Source organism: Oncorhynchus mykiss, chromosome 18 (assembly GCF_057628025.1).
Source record: "Oncorhynchus mykiss isolate SJ-2025 chromosome 18, ASM5762802v1, whole genome shotgun sequence".
Lineage (NCBI taxonomy): Eukaryota > Metazoa > Chordata > Actinopteri > Salmoniformes > Salmonidae > Oncorhynchus > Oncorhynchus mykiss.
The window spans coordinates 27,700,065-27,725,333 of NC_143039.1; the positions used below are offsets into that span (position 1 = coordinate 27,700,065).

General features: G+C 42.6%; 1 protein-coding gene and 1 long non-coding RNA gene across 7 annotated transcripts in view; both read right to left on the reverse strand.

Annotated features, from left to right (window-relative positions):
• Positions 1-3,374, reverse strand: part of LOC110495778 (ATP-binding cassette sub-family C member 4) — an 88,272-nt gene extending 84,898 nt beyond the window's left edge. For 2 of the 5 annotated variants that reach the window (XM_090208062.1, XM_090208061.1), the window contains exons 1-3: positions 3,002-3,185; positions 1,195-1,245; positions 592-702 (exon numbers count right to left, since the gene is read on the reverse strand). In XM_090208062.1, the coding sequence (XP_090064188.1) occupies positions 592-647 (56 nt within the window). In that variant the 5' untranslated portion in view covers positions 648-702; positions 1,195-1,245; positions 3,002-3,185. Of the gene's footprint in view, positions 1-591; positions 703-1,194; positions 1,246-3,001 lie in introns of all 5 variants that reach the window. The other 3 variants (XM_090208063.1, XM_090208060.1, XM_021571204.3) reach the window with 2 other exon arrangements.
• Positions 3,375-17,267: 13,893 nt separating this feature from the next.
• On the reverse strand, positions 17,268-24,913 carry LOC149975460 (uncharacterized). Of its 2 annotated transcripts, none has more exons than XR_016488364.1 (2): positions 24,771-24,913; positions 17,268-18,633 (listed from the first exon to the last, which is right to left on the reverse strand). It is a non-coding gene; the product is annotated as an uncharacterized LOC149975460 (long non-coding RNA). The 2 variants fall into 2 exon arrangements; XR_016488363.1 differs by lacking the exon at positions 17,268-18,633 and adding an exon at positions 21,362-24,115.
• Positions 24,914-25,269: the final 356 nt, after the last annotated feature.

The window sequence follows — 25,269 nt, forward strand, 5'->3', positions numbered from 1 at the left end:
ACGCAACAAGAAGCCCGGTCCCAGAGAAAGATGTATAATACTATACGTCCTCCAAGATGCTTGATACAGTCAGTCATCCAATTTGTATGATGTGGTACAATAGTTATTACATTTTGTAAGGTAACATATACTAAATGGAGGGAGACAAGTGTACATTCCAAATCCTACAAATCTCCCTGAGGCCAGGTTGTATAGGTGAATATTCACAATGTCTTGGTGAAATGCTGAAACACTTTGTTTATTTTTTCCCTCATTTACAGGAGGGTATGCATGCTTCCTTTTATTGAGTCATTTTAGAACTGTCCTTGAAAGCAGACAGGACAGGCAGCATGTAAAATATTAACAAGGACATGTTAAATGCCGCAACTCCTTTTCACCCAATTATCAAAGGGTAAACAGCCAAAAGGATATGGCTTTCATGATATGCTTAGTGTATAGTAGTGGTAGGATAAACATCCTCAGGTGGGCGATAAACAACTGGTTTGAAGGCGATTCCGCTATTACGTTTTATTTAAGGTGATGTTTGGGCTTAATTAACCACAATTCATCAGGCCACTTCTGTCTTGGTTCAAAATTATACGTTTGCCATACCTCTGTAGTTCCTCTCCCAGTCTTTCAGATCCATCCTCCGGAAGCACTTTGTACATGTCATCTTCCTCTAGCCTTCGTTTGTATCCAATGCGGAACAAAGGATTTAGCCAGCTAATGAAAAAAGGGAAGAGAGAATATATGGAAAAGGGGAAGAGAACAGAGCTAGAGATGAAGAGAAGTGTTTAATACATGTAGTGTTACATTCAGGATGAGCAGGGCAATGCATGCACTAGGGGTTCCCAACCTCGTTCCTGGGGCCCCCCATGGATGCACGTTTTGTTTCCAGTTTTTTTCTTCCTAGCACTACACAGCTAATTCAAATAATAAAATCTTGATGAAGAGTTAGTTATTTGAATCACTGTGTAATAGGGGGAAAAAACTAAATGTGCACTCCGGGAGGCTCCAGGGCCGAGTTTGGGAAACGCTGCAGCAGACCAGTGGGTCCTAAACTTTTTTACTCATGCTCCCCTTTCATCTAGGGCTGGGAATTACCAGGGACCTCACGGTATAATATTATCCTGATTCTTACGTGCCGATATGATATGCATTGTGATTCTATACTGTGATTTTATTGTGATTCAATGTTCCAAACATATTGCTCACCATGTCTGCTGCAGAGGGACAAGAGAGAGCTATGAGAAAACGAGTTTTGATCTGTCATGGAAATAAATAAAAAAGTGGTGAAATGAATTGACTCCCTATTTAAAAAGAAGATAGAGAACATGTTATGAAGGGGGAAAAAATACTGGAGATATGGTACAGCTACAGCAAACTAGCACAAAAATAATGTTGGGATAGTCAAAACGATATATCAAAAATAATATCCTGATTATGTAGCTATCGTTTTTCCCCGATCACTACTTTCATAATCACCTGGACATTTCTGACAAGTTATAAATAGCTCTAAGGTTTTTATTTTATTTCATCTTTATTTAACCAGGTAGGCTAGTTGAGAACAAGTTCTCATTTGCAACTGCGACCTGGCCAAGATAAAGCATAGCAGTGTGAACAGACAACACAGAGTTACACATGGAGTAAACAATTAACAAGTCAATAACACAGTAGGGAAAAAAAAATGTCTATATACATTGTGTGCAAAAGGCATGAAGAGGTAGGCGAATAATTACAATTTTGCAGATTAACACTGGAGTGATAAATGATCAGATGGTCATGTACAGGTATTGGTGTGCAAAAGAGCAGAAAAGTAAATAAATAAAAACAGTATGGGGATGAGGTAGGTAAAATTGGGTGGGCTATTTACCGATAGACTATGTACAGCTGCAGCGATCGGTTAGCTGCTCAGATAGCAGATGTTTGAAATTGGTGAGGGAGATAAAAATCTCCAACTTCAGCGATTTTTGCAATTCGTTCCAGTCACGGGCAGCAGAGAACTGGAACGAAAGGCGGCCAAATGAGGTGTTGGCTTTAGGGATGATCAGTGAGATGCAATGACAAGAGGGAAAACTGCTGATGCACTACCCAATTTCGAAATTGCACCTTGTGCATTATACTACTACAACTTATTTTTAAAGTTTTGGTTATTCCTCATCTCCCACTACCTCTTCAAGCCCCCCACTGCAGATCCCCCACGGCCCCCAGTTTGGGAACCACTGCAGTAGAGGATGTACTCTATTTGTGACATAGGCATACTGGTAGCATGTCTTTGTAAAAAACATTTATTGCAAATGCTTGAGTACCCAACTGTGTGCACTGTGCATGTGAAATGTACAAATTGTCAGCAAATGCCTTAGCAAACTTTTTTTAAATACCTACTCCAGTCTCCTTTTGAGCTAATTTGCACTGAAAAAAAAGATTTTGCTCAAAACATTTTGTTTTACCCATTTGTACATTACTGTCTTTATACGTGGGGTGGGGTCTTGTTTTTCAACTGGAAAAGTCAACAAAAATTGCTGGAGCGCGTCTTTAATGTAAATATAAAGGCACAGATTGTCTCATTCAATTCAAAATGAGGCATCCATCATTTCCCTTCTCGCAGAGGTTTAACTCTGAGTGTATCCGAAACAAACAAGGTGGGGATTAATAGCCTAGTTTGCGCAAACAATATTCTTGGTTCATAAATTACTGGAATCTTATTTGGCACCATACATAATCCAAGACTATGAATCAACCGGAAATTGTGATTTCACAGTGGGGGAAACCATGGAATTTCATGGGTAAAACGCACTTTGTGTAATAAACCAGACTAGTGCTTTTTAAAGTTATACGTGTTCATTATCACGTTATACCTAATTTAATTAAACAGCTAATCGTTTAACCTCTCAAACTAAAATTGACTGAAGATCTTTCGAATAGCCGAACAGTAACACTTTCAGTAAAAACTATAACGACTATCTGTAGAGCCTAGCTCAGCTTCATTTCAATAACCCGGCAGCGAAGGTTGCTGACTTACCAGAAGAATACCTGGGAGAAAAGATTAGCTGTTGCCGATGGATTCGTCTTCGCATCTTTTTTTACCGGTTCCATATTTTGTTCCCTGCTGGCACTATTCAAAGGCTTAGCCAACGTCCACGTGTGCGGTAGGACAAAGTCGCCACCTCCACTCTTCAAAACTGTAACTTTATTTTCTGTTGTGTAACATAGTTGCACGCACATGGTACTAAATTACAAGACAGACAGCCAATAGAAAATGTGATAACTATGTAAAGCCAATCACTGATCTCGATTCGGAATTGTGCTGTGGCACGACACGCGCTAGCTAGCGCCAAACAGGGTCGTCCCTAGTTACCAAAGTCATAATCCCCGCCTATTTCTAAAATGTATCTTCTTAATTCTTATTTTTGTAACCTTAACCATACTGCTAACCTTATGTCTAACCTTAAATGAAGATCAAAAAGTACATTTAGGTTTTCATTCATTTTTATTTTGTGGCTGTGGTAACTAGTGGAAACCAGAGAGCCGTGGAAGTATAGTAATTGGTGACAGTCAATAGCTGAGACTGAGGTCTCATTCAGTAATGTCCAAAATGTGAATGCATAGTACTGCATACTACATCCTTCTTGGGGTAGAGCCAAGTTGACTCTAAGGGCAACTTCTACCTGGATCTAACTTCGAGTTCATGAACCTCCTGGTTCAATTGAAGGCATTGGTTTGTTGAGAACATGAACTCTACAAAGATACTGCTGCAATTGATTGAATTCTCCATGTGTTCTATATTAAAGGGCACTTCATTTAATATAACAGGCTATTAAAATTCAATATTGGTGCATAATTTCTACTTAAAATGTCAAAGAAAAGGCACTATTTTTGTGGAACGACCCTCTAACAAATATGAGAGCTTCAGTCTTGAGAGTTCAAGCAAATCAACATCAAACATATCACGGTGTAAGTGTGTGAAGCCCCCCTATAACAGTTATGTACCATACCTATTTGTTATTTGGTTACAAACAAATAATAAAAACAATAGGAATCCTGCATCTTCGGTGCTAAGAACTCTAAATAGGTGTGACACAAAACTAACTGTAAACCTGACTGTGTGTTCATGTTCCTGAATCCCGGCTAACAAAAACGAATCCTTAGAACATACGTAGCCTATCAGGTTCCAGGGATGTCATCTGGTTTCTCTCTCTAGCAGAATGGGTAGTAAACAGTGACACCATAACAACCATCTGTTATATATTAGTGCTGTGGCAAATATGTACTCAGTGAGGATCTAACCTTCAAGCAATTCATTTGAACCACATGTAACCACACAGAGAGCAACAACTTTTCAGCATGCACATACACTATTCTTGACACAAAGCATTTTTGAATGTAATTTTCAACAGCGAAAGCTGTAAGGCTCACTAAAGCATCGCTCTCTCTTTTCTCTCTCGCCTCTCTCTGTATAGCCACATATATACCTGGCGCTAACATGCATCCTTTTTCCTGATCTTGTTCACATTCTGATTGTGCCCATATTTTCAGAAACGTGTCTACACATTGTATTCAAATGTGGCTCATATCTTTCCACTGTGTCCGCATTGTGACCAGATTTCCTGGTCCCTCCCTGTATGCAAATGATTTGACAGCTACTCTTTCAAAATAATATGTGTTTATTTATTTTAAGACACATATTGATGCCATAAGTCAATGGTCCCATTGGGCACACTCTGGTTGAATCAATGTTGTTTCTACGTCATTTCAATGAAATTACGTTGCAATAATAATATTTTAAATGGTTTCATTGTCCATATCTGTCTACACTTGTAAGATATGCGTTCCTGACTACTTTCAGAGGTGGTCAGGAAGATTGATTACTTACAGAGGTGGTCAGGAAGATCAAATCACAATCAGATCACAATGCATCTTTTAATCGTCTACACCTGTCTGAAAACGTGTGCAAAATCAGAATGTGGACAAGATGAAAAGTGGAAAAGATAAATCAATGAAAGAGTGGATTGCAGGTCCTTCTTCAGGTAAAGGGCCTGGTGAGAGAGAACCCTCTTCCCCCCTCCTATACCTATCCTCCATCCCTGATCTGCCCTTTCACCACAGACAAAGGAGTGGCTCGGGAGCTCTTGCAAAAGCAGACAAATTGTCTCCTAACACTTTTTCTCTCTCTCTTCTCTCTCTCTCTCTCCTTTTCTCTTTCTCTCTTTTCTCTTTCCCTAAATTCAATTCAAAGAGCTTTATTGGCATGGGAAACATGTTTACATTGCCAAAGCAAGTGGAATAGAAAATAAACAAAAGGGAAATAACAATCACAAATTATCAGTAAACATTACACTCACAAAGGTTTTACAATAATATAGACATTTCAAATGTTATATTATTGGCTATGTTGTAACAATGTGACAATAGTTGAAGTATGAAAGGGGAAATACATAAACAGATAAATATTGTTTGTATTTACAGTGGTGTTTGTGTTCCACTGGTTGCCTTTTTCTTGTGGCAACAGGTCACATACAGTGCCTTGAGAAAGTATTCGGCCCACTTGAACTTTGCGACCTTTTGCCACATTTCAGGCTTCAAACATAAAGATATAAAACTGTATTTTTTTGTGAAGAATTAACAACAAGTGGGACACAATCATGAAGTGGAACGACATTTATTGGATATTTCAAACTTTTTTAACAAATCAAAAACTGAAAAATTGGGCGTGCAAAATGATTCAGCCACTTTACTTTCAGTGCAGCAAACTCTCTCCAGAAGTTCAGTGAGGATCTCTGAATGATCCAATGTTGACCTAAATGACTAATGATGATAAATACAATCCACCTGTGTGTAATCAAGTCTCCGTATAAATGCACCTGCACTGTGATAGTCTCAGAGGTCCGTTAAAAGCGCAGAGAGCATTATGAAGAACAAGGAACACACCAGGCAGGTCCGAGATACTGTTGTGAAGAAGTTTAAAGCCGGATTTGGATACAAAAAGATTTCCCAAGCTTTAAACATCCCAAGGAGCACTGTGCAAGCTATAATAATAATATAATAATAATAATAATAATATTGAAATGGAAGGAGTATCAGACCACTGCAAATCTACCAAGACCTGGCCGTCCCTCTAAACTTTCAGCTCATACAAGGAGAAGACTGATCAGAGATGCAGCCAAGAGGCCCATGATCACTCTGGATGAACTGCAGAGATCTACAGCTGAGGTGGGAGACTCTGTCCATAGGACAACAATCAGTCGTATATTGCACAAATCTGGCCTTTATGGAAGAGTGGCAAGAAGAAAGCCATTTCTTAAAGATATAAAAAGTGTTGTTTAAAGTTTGCCACAAGCCACCTGGGAGACACACCAAACATGTGGAAGAAGGTGCTCTGGTCAGATGAAACCAAAATTGAACTTTTTGGCAACAATGCAAAACGTTATGTTTGGCGTAAAAGCAACACAGCTCATCATCCTGAACACACCATCCCCACTGTCAAACATGGTGGTGGCAGCATCATGGTTTGGGCCTGCTTTTCTTCAGCAGGGACAGGGAAGATGGTTAAAATTGATGGGAAGATGGATGGAGCCAAATACAGGACCATTCTGGAAGAAAACCTGATGGAGTCTGCAAAAGACCTGAGACTGGGACGGAGATTTGTCTTCCAACAAGACAATGATCCAAAACATAAAGCAAAATCTACAATGGAATTGTTCAAAAATAAACATATCCAGGTGTTAGAATGGCCAAGTCAAAGTCCAGACCTGAATCCAATCGAGAATCTGTGGAAAGAACTGAAAACTGCTGTTCACAAATGCTCTCCATCCAACCTCACTGAGCTCGAGCTGTTTTGCAAGGAGGAATGGGAAAAAATGTCAGTCTCTCGATGTGCAAAACTGATAGAGACATACCCCAAGCGACTTACAGCTGTAATCGCAGCAAAAGGTGGCGCTACAAAGTATTAACTTAAGGGGGCTGAATAATTTTGCACGCCCAATTTTTCAGTTTTTGATTTGTTAAAAAAGTTTGAAATATCCAATAAATGTCGTTCCACTTCATGATTGTGTCCCACTTGTTGTTGATTCTTCACAAAAAAATACAGTTTTATATCTTTATGTTTGAAGCCTGAAATGTGGCAAAAGGTCGCAAAGTTCAAGGGGGCCGAATACTTTCGCAAGGCACTGTATCTTGCTGCTGTGGTGACACTCTATGGAATTTCACATAATAGATATGGGAGTTTATCAATATTGGATTTGTTTTAAAATTATTTTTTGTTTCTGTGCAATCTGAGGGAAATGTGTGTCTCTAATATGGTCATAAGGAGGTTAGGAAGTGCAGTTCGGTTTCCAGTTCATTTTGTGGCCAGTCGGTACATAGTCTGTCATCTCCTGAGAGCCAGGTCTGCCTTTGGCGGCCTTTCTCAATAGCAAGGCTATGCTCACTGAGTCTGTACATAATCAAGCTTTAATTTTGGGTCAGTCACAGTGGTCAAGTCTTCTGCTACTGTGTACTGTCTGTTTAGGCCCAAATAACATTCCAGTTTGCTCAGTTTTTTTCTTGAGTCTTTTCTAGGTTTCAAATAATTCAATTTTTTTTCTCATGATTTGGTTGGGCCTAATTGTGTTGCTGTCTTGGGGCTATGTGGGGTCGGTTTGTGTTTGTGAACAGAGTCCCTGTACCAGCTGGCTGAGGCGACTTTTCTCCAGGTTCACCTCCCTGTGGGTGAGGGATTTGTTAAGGAAGGTTTGAAAATTGCTTCTTTGTAGGTGATTGTACAATTTCATTAATTTTTTTTCTGGATTTGAATAATTAGTGGGAATCGTTCTAATTCTGCTCAACATGCATTATTTGGTGTTTTTTGTCCTGCATTTCATTCAATTTAATTGTACAATCTAGTGGGCTCTGGTAGTCTTTAATAGCTGATTCTAAGAGTTTTAATTGATCATCTATATGTTTTCACTGTTTGTTCTTTGTTATAGGGCCAAAATATTGTGGAACTGGTTTATCCATTCATCTCCATTTTGGAAAGATAGCTCTTTATGTTGTCGTTTGTTTAGTGTGTTCCAATTTCCCCCAGAAGTGGTTAGATTCTATGGATTCTTCAATTACATTGAGCTGATTTCTGATGTGTATTTCTGTACTGTTTTATCGTTTAATCAAATCAAATTGTATTAGTCACATGTGCCGAATACAACAGGTAAGCTTATTTACGAGCCCCTAACCAACAATGCGATGGCTAGAAGACCGGTGATGTCGACCACCGAACGCCGCCCGAACAAGGAGAGGAACCGACTTCGGCGGAAGTCGTGACTGTACACCCCCTTGACACGCGGCTCCAGCAGAGCGCCAACACCGGCCTCGGGGACGACCCGGAGGGCGAGGTGCCGGGCGATCCGGACGGAGACGGTGGAACTCCCGCAGCATTGAAGGGTCCAACACGTCCACCACTGGAACCTAGCATCTCTCCTCCGGACCGTACCCCTCCCACTCCACGAGGTATTGAAGGTCCCTCGCCGACGCCTCGAATCCAGTATGGAGCGAACGGAATACACCGGGGCCCCCTCAATATCCAGAGGAGGCGGAGGAACCTCCCGCACCTCAGACTCCTGAAGCGGGCCAGCCACCACCGGCCTGAGGAGAGACACATGGAACGAGGGGTTAATACGGTAATCGGGGGGAAGCTGTAACCTGTAACTAACTTTGTTCAGTATCCTCAGGACTTTAAATGGCCCCACAAGCCGTGGCCCCAGCTTCCGGCAGGGCAGGCAGAAGGGCAGGTTTTGGGTTGAGAGCCAGACCCGGTCCCCCGGTGCGAACACCGGGGCCTCACTGCGGTGACGGTCTGCGCTGGCTTTCTGGCCAGTGTAACGGATGTGAAACGGCTAGCTTAGTTAGCGTGGGCGCTAAATAGCGTTTCAATCAGTGACGTCACTTGCTCTGAGACCTTGAAGTAGTAGTTCCCCTTGCTCTGCAAGGGCCGCGGCTTTTGTGGAGCGATGGGTAACGATGCTTCGAGGGTGACTGTTGATGTGTGCAGAAGGTCCCTGGTTCGCGCCCGAGTATGGGCGAGGGGACGGTCTAAAATTAAACTGTTACATTGATGCTGTTGACCCGGATTACTGGTTGCTGCGGAAAAAGGAGGAAGGTCAAAAGGGGGGTGAGTGTAACGGATGTGAAACGGCTAGCTTAGTTAGCGTGGGCGCTAAATAGCGTTTCAATCAGTGACGTCACTTGCTCTGAGACCTTGAAGTAGTAGTTCCCCTTGCTCTGCAAGGGCCGCGGCTTTTGTGGAGCGATGGGTAACGATGCTTCGAGGGTGACTGTTGATGTGTGCAGAGAGTCCCTGGTTCGCGCCCGGGTATGGGCGAGGGGACGGTCTAAAATTATACTGTTACACCAGCGCACTCTCGCACTCTCGCGACCACCCCGTGAGAGCCCTCCGTTGCTATGAAAGCTACAGGAAACCCTGGCAGCGTGCAGCCGTCCCATCATACTCCCGGGGAAGGGCGAGAGGAATCTCACTGGGACCGGGTGCAGAGGGGGTGAGTAGTGGAGACCCCGGTTGTGCTGGTGGAGGCGCTGGAGGAACTCCCTGTCTCTTCCAGCGGTCCATGGTTTAGATGACGCGGTCCATGGCGGTGCCGAGATGGTGGAGAATCGCCGCGTGCTCCCGGACGCGCTCCTCGACCCCTATACCAGGGGCACCTACTCCTGCTGACTCCATATTCAGGTGTGAAATTCTGTAAGACGTGCGTGACTGGATGCAGGGAAGTCAGGTGCTGGAGAGCAGAACTGTTTAAAAACCGGAGCAGTTTAATATGCAAAAACCAACGGCACCCAGAACAACAAAATATGGGTACAAAATAACCCGTCACGAACCAGTCAGAATGCACAAACACTCTACAACAAACAATTTCACACACAGACATGGGGGTAAAGAGGGTTAAATACACAACAAGTAATGAGGGAATGTAAACTAGGTGTGTGGGAAAACTAGACAAAACAAATGGAAAATGAAAGGTGGATCGGCGATGGCTAGAAGACCGGTGGCGTCGACCACCGAACGCCGCCAGAAGAAGGAGAGGAACCGACTTCGGCGGAAGTCGTGACATTAAGTCGTACTTTAAAGTATTTTTACTTAAGTTCTTTACCACCACTGCCAGGAAGTTGTCTGAAAGGAATTGAATTTGTTGTTGGCTAATTGTTTTCTGTTAGGTTTCTACACTATTTTCCTTCCATCTTTAGCATTTCTTAATAGTATGCAGTTTTTTCGGCTTTGATGCCTCATGATTGATTATTGCTCTGTTCAAGAAGGCTGTGATCTGATAGAGGTGTCAGTGGGAGGACTGTGAACGCTCTGAGATACTCTGGGTTGAGGTCAGTGATGAACTAGTCTACACTACTGCTGCCAAGGTAGGCGTAGCTACCGTAAGAGTCCCCTCGAAGCCTACCATTGACTATGTACAGACCCAGTGTGCGACAGAGCTGCAGGAGTTGTGACCCGTTTTTGTTGGTTGTTTAGTCGTAGTTGTGTCTAGGGGGGATATTGTGGAAGGAATGCTGTTTTACTGGAAGGAGAGAAGGTGATACCCACAACTGGCGAATTGCATGCGCTGAAGCCCAGCGTGAAGACTCAATCAAATGTTTTATGACATTGTTTGGGTGGCTGACCATTTGTGGGCTAACACAAGGGGTCAAACACAGGGGTATTCTCCAGGGCGGGGCGTTCCCATGGAAGTCATGGGGTCACTGATGCCAGAAGAGGAATGAAACAGACTAAATGAATGTTACTGTATGAATGAAATTGTCATGTTTGCATTGTCTCAAGAGTTTATAAAGAGCTATCTATGACTTATGGTATATTTTATTGTACTGTAAATGCTATGGATTTATTGTTACAGGGAAGCTGTATTCTTTTGTTCATTGGACAGGGATAGTTAAAAGAGGAGTGACACAGAGATGCGCTCCTATCATTTAAATTGATTAGATTAGAATCTGGGTATGTGGTTCCTGTCTTTTGTTTTTACTAGCAAAGTGCAAAGAAATGCTAATTCAGGTTGGGGGTGAGTTTCTGCTTGAATTTGGTTAAAAGGGCAGTGCATTTGCTCATACTTTGAGAACGTGCTACCAAGCTCCTGTGTGTATCAGACACATTGTTTTTTCTCTTTTTCTCAAACAGATTTAAGTCAAAATTGTAACTCGACCACTCAGGAACATTCACTGTCTGCTGAAAAGGGAATTCATCACCCAATGTCTGGTGGAAAGCAGACTGAACCAGGTTTTCCTATAGGACTTTGCCTGTGCTTAGCTCCATTCCATTTATTTTTTATCCGGAAAAACTCCCCAGTCCTTAACGATTACAAGCATGCTCATAACATGATGCACTCACCACTATGCTTGAAAATATTGTATTAGATTCAAAGGACGTTGGTGGCACCTTAAGTGGGGAGGACAGGCTCCTGGTAATGGCTGGAGCGAAATAATAAGAATGGTATCAAATGCATTAAATACATGGTTTGATGCCATTTAATTTCCTCCGTTCCAACCATTATTATGAGCCGTGCCTCAGCAGCATCCATTGGTTGGATTTGCCCCAAACACAACACTGTCTTCAGGACAAAAAGTTTATTGCTCTGCCACATTTTTTATAGTATTACTTTAGTGTCTTGTTGCAAACCGGATGCATGTTTTGGAATATTTGTATCTTGTACAGGCTTCCTCCCTTTCCCTCTGTCATTTACGTTAGTATTGTGGAGGTACTACAATGTTGTTGATCCAGCCTCAGTTTTCTCCTAACGCAGCCATTCAACTCTGTAACTATTTTAAAGGCACAAATGGCCTCATGGTGAAATCCCTGAGCGATTTCCTTTCTCTCCGGCAACTGAGTTAGGAAGGACGCCTGAATCTTTGTAGTGACTGGGTGTATTGATACACCATCCAAAATGTAATTAATAACTTCACCATGCTCAAAGGGATATTCAATGTATGTTTCTTTTTTTTACCCATCTACCAATAGGTGCTCTTCTTTGCGAGGCATTGGGAAACTCTTCCTGTTTTTTTGTGGTTGAATCTGTGTTTGAAAGTCCATGCAACTTATTATGTGACTTGTTAAGCAACATTTTTACTCCTGAAGTTATTTAGGCTTGCCATAACAAAGAGGTTGAATACTTATTGAATCAAAACCTTTGAGCTTTTCATTTGTAATTCATTTGTAAAAATGAATTTAATCCATTTAAATATAGGCTGTAATACAACAAAATGTGGAAAAAGTCAAGGGGTGTGAATACTTACTCAAGACACTGTAGGTAGCACACAATAGGACATTTTTCTCTGTTGAGATTATTTCCTTATTTATTTCTAACCAGATGTAAAATGTTCCTGTTTTTATTATTTAATTGAGTGGGTTAGGTCTGCTTTATACCAAATTAGCATACTCCCTGAGTCTCTTCCCTGTTTCACACCAGGTGGTGGATGGGACTACCAGCTCTCTGTAACCTAGAAGGAAACCAGTGGGTCCATCTCCTCTATATCATGTTTCTTGTAGGATGACAATGTCTGTATTTCCCGATTTCTTCGGTGAAGTCTGGGTTCCTGCTCTTTAGTCCAATGGCAGACCTTGTATAATCCAGGATGAAATAGTCAAAGCTTTGTGTTACATAGTGTCCAGTGTTGTTATTTGTGTGGTTTAGGCTCGGACCACTAGGTGTGAGCTGAGTATCTGGTGCATGCCTCTTAGGCTGCAGGATGGGGCTTGGGCGGGTGTATTAGTGGGGGTTGGGCCTGTTGCTCTGCATACGGCCTTTCTCTTTCTCTCTAACTCTCTCTTTCTCATTATCTTCATTACAGCAAAGAACAGAGATAACACCCTCTGGGTGTGGTACTTTGGCTGAAACTAAAAACAGCAGAGTCATGCTATCGTGCTGTAGCTTTTTAGCTCCTCTCTGGGGCCAGAGCTCAGGGAGAACAGCCAACAAGGGATTACACTGTTGCCCTGCTCAACCAACTCAGTAAAATTCATCAAGAAAGGATCAGGGCTTTCCCTTATTGAAACCTTGTGATACGATTAATCTTCTACATCAGCGTTTTTCCTTATCCTTTCTTCCGCTCTTCGTTTTCTCTTAAACTACTTGTAAGGCAAGTGGCCATAGTCAAAGGACTGGAAAAAGGAAATGTATGTCACCATAAATTGATCTGTGTGAAGTGTGGTGTACTTGGGATTATGTAAACGGAAAAGACTAGAAAACATGATGCAATACACACTAAAACCAAATCGTTCTATATAGTACCCAATAAGAGTTATTTGGCTTGTAACCATTGTGGATCCATTTTTTGGTTTGAATGTTCTATAAAGAACCATGCTCATATGGTTCTAAATGGAACCTGAATGGTGCTATAAAGAACCCTTTCCTTACAGTTCAATAAAGAACCATTAAAAAAGGTTCTATATAGCACCAAAAAAAGGTTATTCTATGGTTACAACCCTTTTTGGGGCTATATAGAACCCTTTTTGTGGTTCTTTCTTTATGTTCCAAAGTATTCCCCCTTAGAACAGCCTCAATTCGTCAGGGCATGGACTCTACAAGCTGGCCCATGTTGACTCCAATGCTTCCCACAGTTGTCAAATGTTCTGGATGTCCTTTGGGTGGTGAACCATTTTTGGTACATACAGGAAACTGTTGAGCGTGAAAAACCCAGCAGCGTTACAGTTCTTGACACATACGGGTACGTCTGGCACCTACTACCATCCCTCGTTCAAAGGCACTTAAATCTTTTGTCTTGCCCATTCACCCTCTGAATGGCACACATACAATCCATGCCTCAATTGTCTCAAGGCTTAAAAATCCTTCTTTAACCGGTCTCCTCCCCTTCATCTACACTGGTTGAAGTGGATATCAATCAGGGATCATAGCTTTCACCTGGTCAGTCTATGTCATGGAAAGAATAGGTGTGATTATGTTTTAACAAATGCTCTTATCCAGAGCGACTAGGGTAAAGTTCCTTGCTCAAGAGCACACCAACAGATTTTTCACCTAGTCAGCTCGCGGATTTGAACCAGTGACCAGTGGCCAACGTTCTTAACCGCTAGGCTACCTGCCGTCAAATATTATATCGGTTTGCGCTTCTTTTGGTCAATTTGCAGTCTGCAAATGATTTATAATTATGTTCCGGGCCCCTAGCCATCCGCTCATGAAAAAATCAGCCCCCGTGGCTGAATCTAGCTGATGATCCCTGCCATAGGCTTTATTATTGAGTTAATTGACAAGTTGAATCAGGTGTGCTATGTCTGGAAAGGCTGGGGTCCCTGAGGAGAGAATTGAGAACCACTAAGTTGGCCAACAGTTCTCAGTTGACACAAGGCCTTACATGACTCTTTCACAAGACACAGCATTGGTCATGTATAAAGTGTAATGGCGTAACACAGCAGATTACATACACTGGAATGACACTCTCACTCACGATTGCACAAAAAGAGCTGTGAGCAAACCACGCCCCAAATAGTTTTTTTCATGAGCCGTAACCTACATTTTAATGACCACTAAAAAAGCAAATAACCCTTTTGTGAACTGTAAAGAACCATTGAATAGCTCAAAAGGTTATTTGGGTCATTGTGGTTCCTCATAGAACCATCACCTTTCCCAAAGAACCTTAAAAAATTTAATGTGTTCGTGTGCAGGTAATTCCATTGAATTTTGAATGGAAAAAGCAACCTCTCAAATACAAGCTTGTACATGATTGTGTTAAGACATGGTAAAGTAAAATATATATTTATCTGAGGTTGTCACATTTTAACTCTTGGAGTCAAGAATGGACTTCGCTTCACAGCTCAATCACGTTGTCTGCCTAGTTACACATTCAGTCATTCTGTCATTGTTGTTACAGTTTCTTCCTAACAGAAACACATGGATAACCTACCCATGACCCCAGGATTTGGACCCACTATTTAGGGGTCAGAATGTGTGACCTCAATGGAAATTAACTGACTTTTGTAATGTCTAAAACACAGTATACTAATGGTAGGAAAGTGGCATTCTCTCAACTGTAGGATCACACTATTCAAAAACAGATTATGTTCACCTTAGTTTTTATTTGACACTGTGGCTGGTTTCCCAGCCACAAAAAAAGGGAAATATCTTTAAGAATGTATTTTTAGTCCTGAACTAAGCTTAATCTAACCCTATATGACCTTTACATGAAAGTCAATCACCAGGCGAAGAACCATGCCTGTGTTCATACGAGAAGGGTGACATATTGTTGTCTTGTCTAAGTCTCTTATGATGATGTGCCATTGTCATGACAGCACATATTCTGCTTTATCATTGGAGCAGCCCTAGATCAAATCTCTTTGGCAACAGCTGCTCTGGCAACACACCCAGATGACATAAATGCCGCACACCACATCCTCACCTCACCTTGTTTATAGAGGTGCACATGGTCAACGCGTCTGTAATAGTTTAGTGTAAATGGTTTTCTTGAGATTTCAGATGTCATTTATTATTCCATTTGACTGGCTCTAGTTACTGACACAAAGAGGGAAATTAGCCCACAATAGTGACTGTTCAGAGGAGCTAGTAACTCTCAAAACAGAAACTGCAGGCTGGCCCAGCCCTCGAAATGACTCTTAACCATTGTACTCAAGAGGTTTTATTTGTTTTAGGGAGGCATGTAGCCTAGCGATTAAAGTTGGATGGAAAGTTGGAAGTTTGAGTCCTGGGTCTGACAGTAAAAATCTGGTGGGAAGTGAGCTGGCAACCAGAAGGTTACTTGTATCAATGTCATTGGCTCCTGTTGTGCCCTTGAGCAAGGCACTTAACCCCATACATCAACTGCTCCAGTGTGGCAGCCCCTTGCTCCAATCTCTTCCAGAGGGGTTGGGATAAAATCTTATCTTAATGGTCTTTCTCAAGAATTATGCCTTTTCTGTATATGTTCTTATCCACCCACACACCTCTGTGAAGTAGAGGTGTTGTGTTCACGTCCTGTAGGTCTGGTCATCTGATTGGACGTTGACTTTTAGAGTTTGCTATTGGCCAACAACTCAAATAGGTCAGATGGTTATAAAAGGGAATCAGATTCCTTGTATGTTTCTCTTGGTTCCTGCTCTCATTCGGTGAGGTCAGAGTATGTGAGGGGAGTGGAGCTGGAGCGTACAGAGGTGTCCACCTCTACCACAAAGGGACAAGTAGGATCAGGATGAACAAAAATGCATCCAGAGGTGAAACGTTCCTTGAGCAATGCCTGTCAGACTCAGTAGTCAAGCAAAAACAAATCTGAGACTTGCAGGTTATGACCATGCGAGGCGCTGCAACCGCACCAAAATTGCCAAACCCGAGGAACCAGGTTCAACATATCCCTAAGAGTGTCATTGACCAATGCTTGAAGGACTGACGGCGAGTTCGATAATCCAAAGGGCATGACTAAATACTCATAGTGACCACTAGGGCTGTTAAAGCCAGTTTTCCACTCATCTCCCTCCCTGATTCTCACCAGATTGTAAGCGTTGCGGAGGTCCAGTTTGGTGAGGAATTGGGCCCCTTGGGCCAGCCCCAAGCCCCAGCGAACATCAGGGGTAGGGGGTAATGATTATTGATCATAATCCGGTTCAGCCCTCTGTAATCGATGCAAGGACGCAGGCCTCCATCCTTCTTACCCACGAAGAAGAAGAAGAAGCCTCCCCCGGCTGGGGATGTAGAGGGGCGAATGAAACCTGCCTACAGCGACTCCCAGATGTAATTGTCCATGACTGCTGCTTCAAGATTCGAGAGGGAGTACAGGCGGCCCCGGGGAGGTGTGGAGCCGTGGAGGAGTTCCATGGCACAGTTGTATGGACGATGGGGGGGAAGGGTGGTGGCTTGCCTCTTACTGAAAGCCTCCCGGAGGTCGAAGTATTCGAGAGGGAGAGAGGAGAAGTCTTGGTCTTCAATGGATGCAGGAGGACACGGCAAAGCTCTTGGTGGGGGTCTTAGACATTTAGTCTGGCAGTCCCTACCCCAGTCTAGTAGGTGTCCCGTGGACCAGGAGAATGGTGGGTTACATAGCGCTAGCCAGGGGTACCCTAGGATAAGGGGGTTCTCGGGAGCAGTGATCAAAAGAAAACGAATAGTCTCTGAGTGGTTCACCTCAACTTCCAGTAGAAGGGTCTCTGATATTTGGGAGAGTTTTTCATGCTGCCTCCCCAGCAGTGCTCCTTGGTGGGTTACAACATTCTTGATCTGGGTGATCTCTGCTGGGTCCATGTTTGGGCAGAAGCTTGCTGTGACGTGGTGAGGTGGGACCCAGGTGCAGAGAAGAGACCAGAGGAGGAATTAGTGGTTAAGGATAAACGTAATACTTTATTGAGAAACGGTTGCCACAGGATAACAGTACACTTGAAAAAACAACAAACGCAACAAAAGTCTCAAACTCACTCAGGAAACGAACGCACATGGTAAACAATTCAAGCTTCTGCAAAGGACAAAAACAAAAAACACATCTCTTTTAACAGGGAAATCATAATGAGTAAATTGGACACACCTGAGTGTCATTAATGCCTCTAGGACGGTCTCTGCCACTCTCTGGTGACAGGTGGAACCATGACAGAAGGCAAGACAAATCAAAGTGACATATTCATGTAAGAAATGGTCTCATATCAAACTGTTGGTTTAGACCTCTAGGAGACATGGTGCACGCACGGTGAATCCAATCCAAATCTCTTCTCAATAACAGATTATCAGTATCCCTCCTAGGAGTCTTAACATGCTCGATGCCAATGTATTTCAAAGAGCTAATGTTGTGACGAGCCTCCGTGAAATGCGCAGCCACAGGGTTTCTCTGGTCAAGGGTCCTGATATTACTCATGTGTTCTGCTGTCCTTGTTTTCAGAGCTCGTTTAGTTTTTCCTACATAGCATAGACCCCCAAATACACTTGATCAGCTATATCCATGTTTTTTTTGTGGAACATGTAATGATGCCCTTAATCTTAATGACCTTGCCCGTAATAGGGTGATTGAACATAGTGCATCTTTTCGTAAAGTTACACTGGGTACATCCGCCACGTCTATAGTTACCGTCCGGCACGTTGTCTATCTAGAAAAGTACTACATGGCACTGGTGGAAGATCACACCTCTCCACCATTGGACTGATGTTGGGGGCGTGTCTGAAAACGACCCGCGGGGGTTCTTTAAACGTATTTTCCAGTTGTGGATCAGTGCTCAACATGTACCCGTGTTTTTTAATGATGTGGTCGAACTGTTTACCAAGTGGGGAGTATTGAAGGAAGCACTGAACGCGTGGGTCAGGTGCGCGGGGAGGTTTGGGCGTGAGGGTGTCATCAAGGGTCATATTTTTTATAACGTTCCCTTGCGCCATGCAGCCATTCTTCTGGGTAGCCCCCGCAGTCTGAAACGCTCATCCAGATAGACGGCTTGTTCACTCGGTGTACTACCAATCCTGCGTATGCGACTGTATTGGCTAATGGGGAGGCTCTTTTTTAGGGGTGTGGTGTGGAAGCTGTCTTCCGGGTAACAGTGAGTCGGCTTCCTGTATAGATCCGTGCTAAATCCACCCCCTCCCTCTTAAACAAAATGGCAAGAAAACGTGTTTCATGCGCATCAAAGGCTAGGGTGCATTTCAAATGTTGACTGCTTGTAGTGATGAAGGAGTGGAATCGATGAAGTTCCTCTGCTGTGCCCTGGAATGAAAAGAATACGTCATCAATGAGGCGTTTCCAGAGTCTGATACGGCGCAAGAATGAATTGTTAGGGCTGAAAATCCCATTCTTCTCAAACAACCCCACACGCAGATTGGAATAATTCGGTGCCATTTTTACTACCCATCGCAGTTCCCTTCTGTTGAATGAACATGTCATTGTCAAACATGAAAAAGTTCTTAGTCAGACAATCTGAGCAAATTGAACCATACGGTTAATGCTAGGGAGTGTGCCAGTGGGTCGTTGACTAAGAGAGTTTGCCATGGCTTCTAGGCCTCCCTGATGGAGGATGTTAGTATACAGGGATTCAACATCAAAGCAAGCCACAAGCGTCTCCCCATTGATATTGTGCATTGTCCTGAGGGTGTTAATCCTGTCCATAGGATTGCATACATTTGCAGAGTGACACAACACTGGGTTTTTAGAGAGACATCTACAAAAGCAGAAATATTTTCAGTCAAGGAACCAATGGAGGCCACAATAGGTCTCCCTGGCGGGAGATAGTTTGTGGATTTTTTGGTAAGGAATGAATATTGCTCCTGATTATATAGTCTACTTTCATGAACTCACATTCTTTTTGTATAACGTCTCCACTTTCCACAAGAGACTTCAGCTTGCAGTGAATCTCCTCTTTGAACAGTGGTGTGGGGTCACGTGGCAATTTCTGATAGAAAGTCATCACGGTTCAACAACACCACAGCTAATTAAGTGTATCATATCAACAAAAAAATCTGATCTCTTAAAAGTTTCCTTAATTTTTCTTCTATTATCTATACAATAGGACATAGTTGATTTTGGGCTCCGTTTTCATTGGGTTATTTTGCCTAAAAACCTTTATGCCTACCGATAGAATAGAAACTCTGGCAAGAGTGGCCAAAAGGATGTTTAGCATCCCCAGTGGCTCTGCAAGCATGGTGAGAAGATATTCTCCACTGCTGGCCTGCTCTCCAGGCACCATCGCATGAGCAACAGACTCTGGCCTGCTCTCCAGGCACCATCGCATGAGCAACAGACTCTGGCCTGCTCTCCAGGCACCATCGCATGAGCAACAGACTCTGGCCTGCTCTCCAGGCACCATCGCATGAGCAACAGACTCTGGCCTGCTCTCCAGGCACCATCGCATGAGCCTGAAGCCACAGACTCTGGCCTGCTCTCCAGTCACCATCGCATGAGCAACAGAAACTGGCCTGCTCTCCAGGCACCATCGCATGAGCAACAGACTCTGGCCTGCTCTCCAGGCACCATCGCATGAGCAACAGACTCTGGCCTGCTCTCCAGGCACCATCGCATGAGCAACAGACTCTGGCCTGCTCTCCAGGCACCATCGCATGAGCAACAGACTCTGGCCAAACTGGTGTATCTAAATATCAATTCAAAGGCACTTTAGACTGAGTCTAATAGTATGTCACACTCACAAATGCTTCACAATGTATTTCTTTGTAGGCTATAGCCTTGATAATAATTGAAATAATATAGCCTAAATAATTCATTTCCGTTCCTTTTTAGACTCCCTTTCGGGCTCCTGACGTATTTAGAGTGTTTATATACTGTTTAATATGACGTAAAGTCTATTTGAAATGATGAGTGCTTCTTAATTCACCTTCATGTTTATTATAATACTTTTCATTCAAATCATATGGATTGGTTTCAATACTTCAAAACCAAAGGGTAGGTCCACATAGTCACAAAAATAATACATTTTTGTTCCTTCTTATTCTTGCCTGGCTCCTCACCTAATTAGAGTGTTTATATGCTGTGTAATATGACATGTAGCCTAAATGGTAGGTCCAGGTTGTCACAAAAATGGATGGCTGCTGGTTAAATTGTGATTTTAATTCATGGAATGAATTTGAATTATATATATATTTATAGCGATTTTCTGATTGCTCAACTCTGCTCACATACTCTGGGTGAGGTATTCTCATTCACTCACACTCTCTCTCTCTCTCTCTCTCTCTCTCGCACACACACACACACACACACACACACACACACACACACACACAATCTACCCATAACCTGTTTCTCTGGACCCACTATTTAGGGGTCAGAAAGTGTGACCTCAATGGAATTTCACTGACCTTTGTAATGTCTACAACACAGTATGCTAATGGTAGGAAAGTGAAGTGGCATTCTGTCAACCGTAGGATCACACTATTAAAAAACAGATTATGTTCACCTTGTTTAGCCTAAATACTATTATCAGGGGTTATTAAGGAGCCACACACCACATTCTCACCTCACCTTGTTAATAGAGCTGCACATGGTCAATGTAATAGTTTATTGTAATTATTGTAAAGGGTTTTCTTGAGAGACGGACTCACTCTTCCCAGGTTCTACTCACATCTAAATTTCAGCTTTAATTCTTTATTATTCTATTTGACTGGCTCTAGTTACTGACACAAAGAGGGAAATTAGCCCACAATAGTGACTGTTCAGAGGAAAATGCAGTACCTTTAATTGAATTGCCCCCAACAACATTTATCCTATTTACTGAGTCAACAACAATTGCTGTTCAAGAGTGCAATAGCAGTGGGATGAGTCAGGTTGCTACTGTAGCTATTCCATCAGGTCCTAGAATAAATAACTTTGTTATGTGATGTTCATTCTGATGTAAAACTGGATTTACAGCTTCTGGTCAATGTGTAACCAGCCACAGGAAAACACATCCACAATAACAGAACAACTTATCTCTCTCTCTCTCACTCAATTCAATTAAATTTGCTTTATTGGCATGACGTAACAATGTACATATCTTTATCTCTCTTTATCTCTCTGTGGTATGATACAGCATTTTTTTTTTTTACAGTAGGGCATTTCCATGTAAAAAGCCCCATGAGCACTAACATGTGATAGTTAACAGGAGCACATCAAAGTTGGTATCAAATTAAATTAAGGCATACACTTTTTCAAACATTTTCCATCCTATAATTTAGGAATAAGCAAAGGCTTTGATTTCTGGCCAAACATATGGAAAAGGGGTCATAGAAAACTAATATCAACATTGATTTGCCTTCTGTAAGTGTAATAAACATTGTCTAGTGTCTTGTCATTCTGTTACCAAAAACCCACATATCTTTTCAAATTTCTCTCCCTCATGAGGAGGGAGGAAAATTAAAGTTCACAGTAGTAACAAGGAAAGGTAGACCTTCCAATTAGTTATGTTTTTACTAATAACTTGGTTTAGGATTAATTAAGTGATTAAAAAGCATCATTCTATTACCAAATTGGTAACGGAATGCCCCAAAAACTCTGTTACAGAATGACTGCAACTGAGTTGTCCACAATGGGAATTCATAGTAGTCACAAACCACAGGTGGGTCCCCTGCTACTGTCCTCCTTTCCATCGGCATACTGTTATGTTCAGCGCACACCTACCCATGAGGCCCCTCTCTTTCCATTTACTATAACTAGCCCCTTCACCAACTGATCACTGACTGACACCGGACGTCCATGGACGTTGAAAATAGGTTACATTTGGGCAGTCCAAATCTGAACCAATCATATATGTCAGTTTCACAAGTTTGGAAAGTGCAGTACAGTGGATTAAAGTAGAGTTTAATAGAGTACAGTACAGTAGCGCACACTACAGTAGAGTACAGTATAATCTACTCTACTGTACTTTACTGTAGGCCTACTAAACTCAGCAAAAAAAGAAACGTCCCTTTTTCAGAACCCTGTCTTTCAAAGACGATTAGTAAAAATCCAAATAACATCACAGATCTTCATCGTAAAGGGTTTAAACACTGTTTAACATGCTAGTTCAATGAACCATAAACGATTAATGAACATTCACCTGTGGAACGGTTGTTAAGACACTAACAGCTTACAGACGGTAGGCAATTAAGGTCACAGTTATGAAAACGTAGGACACTAAAGAGGACTTTCAACTGTCTCTGAAAAACACCAAAAGAAAGATGCCCAGGGTCCCTGCTCATCTGCGTGAACGTGCCTTAGGCATGCTGCAAGGAGGCATGAGGACTGCAGATGTGGCCAGGGCAACAAATTGCAATGTCCATACTGTGAGATGCCTAAGACAGCGCTACAGGGAGACAGGATGGACAGCTGATTGTCCACGCAGTGGCAGACCATGTGTAACATCACCTGCACAGGATCGGTACATCCAAACATCACACCTGCGGGACAGGTACAGGATGGCAACAACAACTGCCCGAGTTACACCAGGAACACACAATCCCTCCATCAGTGCTCAGACTGTCCGCAATAGGTTGAGAGAGGCTGGACTGAGGACTTGTAGGCCTGTTGTAAGGCAGGTCCTCACCAGACATCACCGGCAACAACGTCACCTTTGGGCACAAACCCACCGTCGCTGGTCAGACAGGACTGGCAAAAATTGCTCTTCACTGACGAGTCGCGGTTTTGTCTCAGGGGTGATGGTCGGATTTGCGTTTATCATCGAAGGAATGAGCTTTACACCAAGGCCTGTACTCTGGAGTGGGATCGATTTGGAGGTGGAGGGTCCGTCATGGTCTGGGACGGTGTGTCACAGCATCATCGGACTGATCTTGTTGTCATTGCAGGCAATCTCAACGCTGTGCGTTAACAGGGAAGACATCGTCCTCCCTCATGTGGTACCCTTCCTGCAGGCTCATCCTGACATGACCCTCCAGCATGACAATGCCACCAGCCATAGTGCTCGTTCTGTGCGTGATTTCCTGCAAGACAGGAATGTCAGTGTTCTGCCATGGCCAGAGAAGAGTCCGGATCTCAATTCAATTGAGCACGTCTGGGACCTGTTGGATCGGAGGGTGAGAGCTAGGGCCGTTCCTACCAAAAATGTCTGAGAACTTTCAGGTGCCTTGGTGGAAGAGGGGGGTGACATCTCACAGCAAGAACTGGCAAATCTAGTGCAGTCCATGAGGAGGAGATGCACTGCAGTACTTAATGCAGCTGGTGGCCACACCAGATACTGACTGTTACTTTTGACCACCCTTTTGTTCAGGGACACATTATTCCATTTCTGTTAGTCACATGTCTTTGGAACTTGTTCAGTTTATGTCTCAGTTGTTGAATCTTGTATTCATACAAATATTTATACAAAATAAAAATAAATGCAGTTGACAGTGAGAGGACGTTTCTTTTTTTGCTGAGTTTATATAGAATTATACTGTACTGTACTGAACTCTATTCTACTCCACTGTACTTTACTGTGCTCTACTGTGATGTCCAAATGTAGACATCTATGATTGTGTAATGTGTGCGCTGAGAGTCGGGAAGCAAGTTCAGAGAGTGAGTGTTTTAATGAATAAACGTAACACAAAACACGAACAACACACAGACATGACATTAGAAAAGAAACAATAACGCCTGGGGAAGGAACCAAAGGGAGGGACATATATAGGGAAGGTAATCAGGGAAGTGATGGAGTCCAGGTGAGTCTGAAGACGCACAGGTGCGCGTAACGATGGTGACAGGTGTGCGCCATAACGAGCAGCCTGGTGACCTAGAGGCCAGAGGGGGAGCACACGTGACAGATAGGTACAGATTTGGTCCGGTACAGCCCAACCAAATTTGGTCTTGTTTGGGGGCGGAGCTCATTAGAATAATAGCCAGTTTGTAGAATAACACCCAAACATGCAAAGGAAGATATTACTTTTTTCTACCTTTGTGTCTATTCAGGATACATCATCATGAAGAGAATGACATTCATAATTATGGATTTCTGTATAGTACAGATCAGGGACCCATGATGTCATTCTGTCACCATCATTATGTTACCGGGTATTAATCCACTTCATCTACAGTAATTCAATAACAAAAAATGTTTTTTTTTTCTAAACTTAATGTGTCATGTCACAGCTGACACCCATTCTGTCTGCAGACATCTTTGACTCTTAACAGAGTTTTGGGAAAATGTGGTCACATAAAAAAACGGATGGAGATTTTACCGTTTTACCGAGATTTTACCATTCTGTTACCAAACTCGACATCTGCACTGGTCTTTGAGTAAATGTGTTTTTGTCAAATTTGATGTGGAAATTGTTCTCGTGTATTAGACTGAGTCTCAGAGTAATTCTGTTACTGTGAAATTGCCCCGTATCTATTCGTTCAGGTCCCTAAAATAAATACTTTGGTCTTTGATGGAAAACTGGACTTACAGTTTCTGGTCAATATGTAACTAGCCACACACATCCATAATAGCAGGAAACTAAGGACCATATGTGTGATCTCTCTCTCTCTCGATCTCTCCTTGTTTCATTTCGAACAGCCAAACACCCCCTATCCACAGGAATGACCATTTCTGCAGCAAAAATAAACAAACATGACAAGACATGTTGGCCTGAAATATCAACTTCCACGTCATTTTCAACATACAGAAACAACTACTTTCCTTCCATCTGCACTGATGTGAAGGAAATAAAGCAGTGAATACTTGCCCTTTCACCAATCCTGTGTTTGTTTGATCTGGATATTTTCAGATAAAACAGAGAGAGGAAACGCCCGTATTGAAGTTTTTGCATCATTGCTCAGGACACCCCCACGTGGTTGCATGAATATTTATATTTTCTCTCCACTGGGTGGCGCTATGAGTCAACAGATAGGCCTACTGAATACCAGATAACTGCAACATTTACCGTTTTTTACAATCACTTTGGC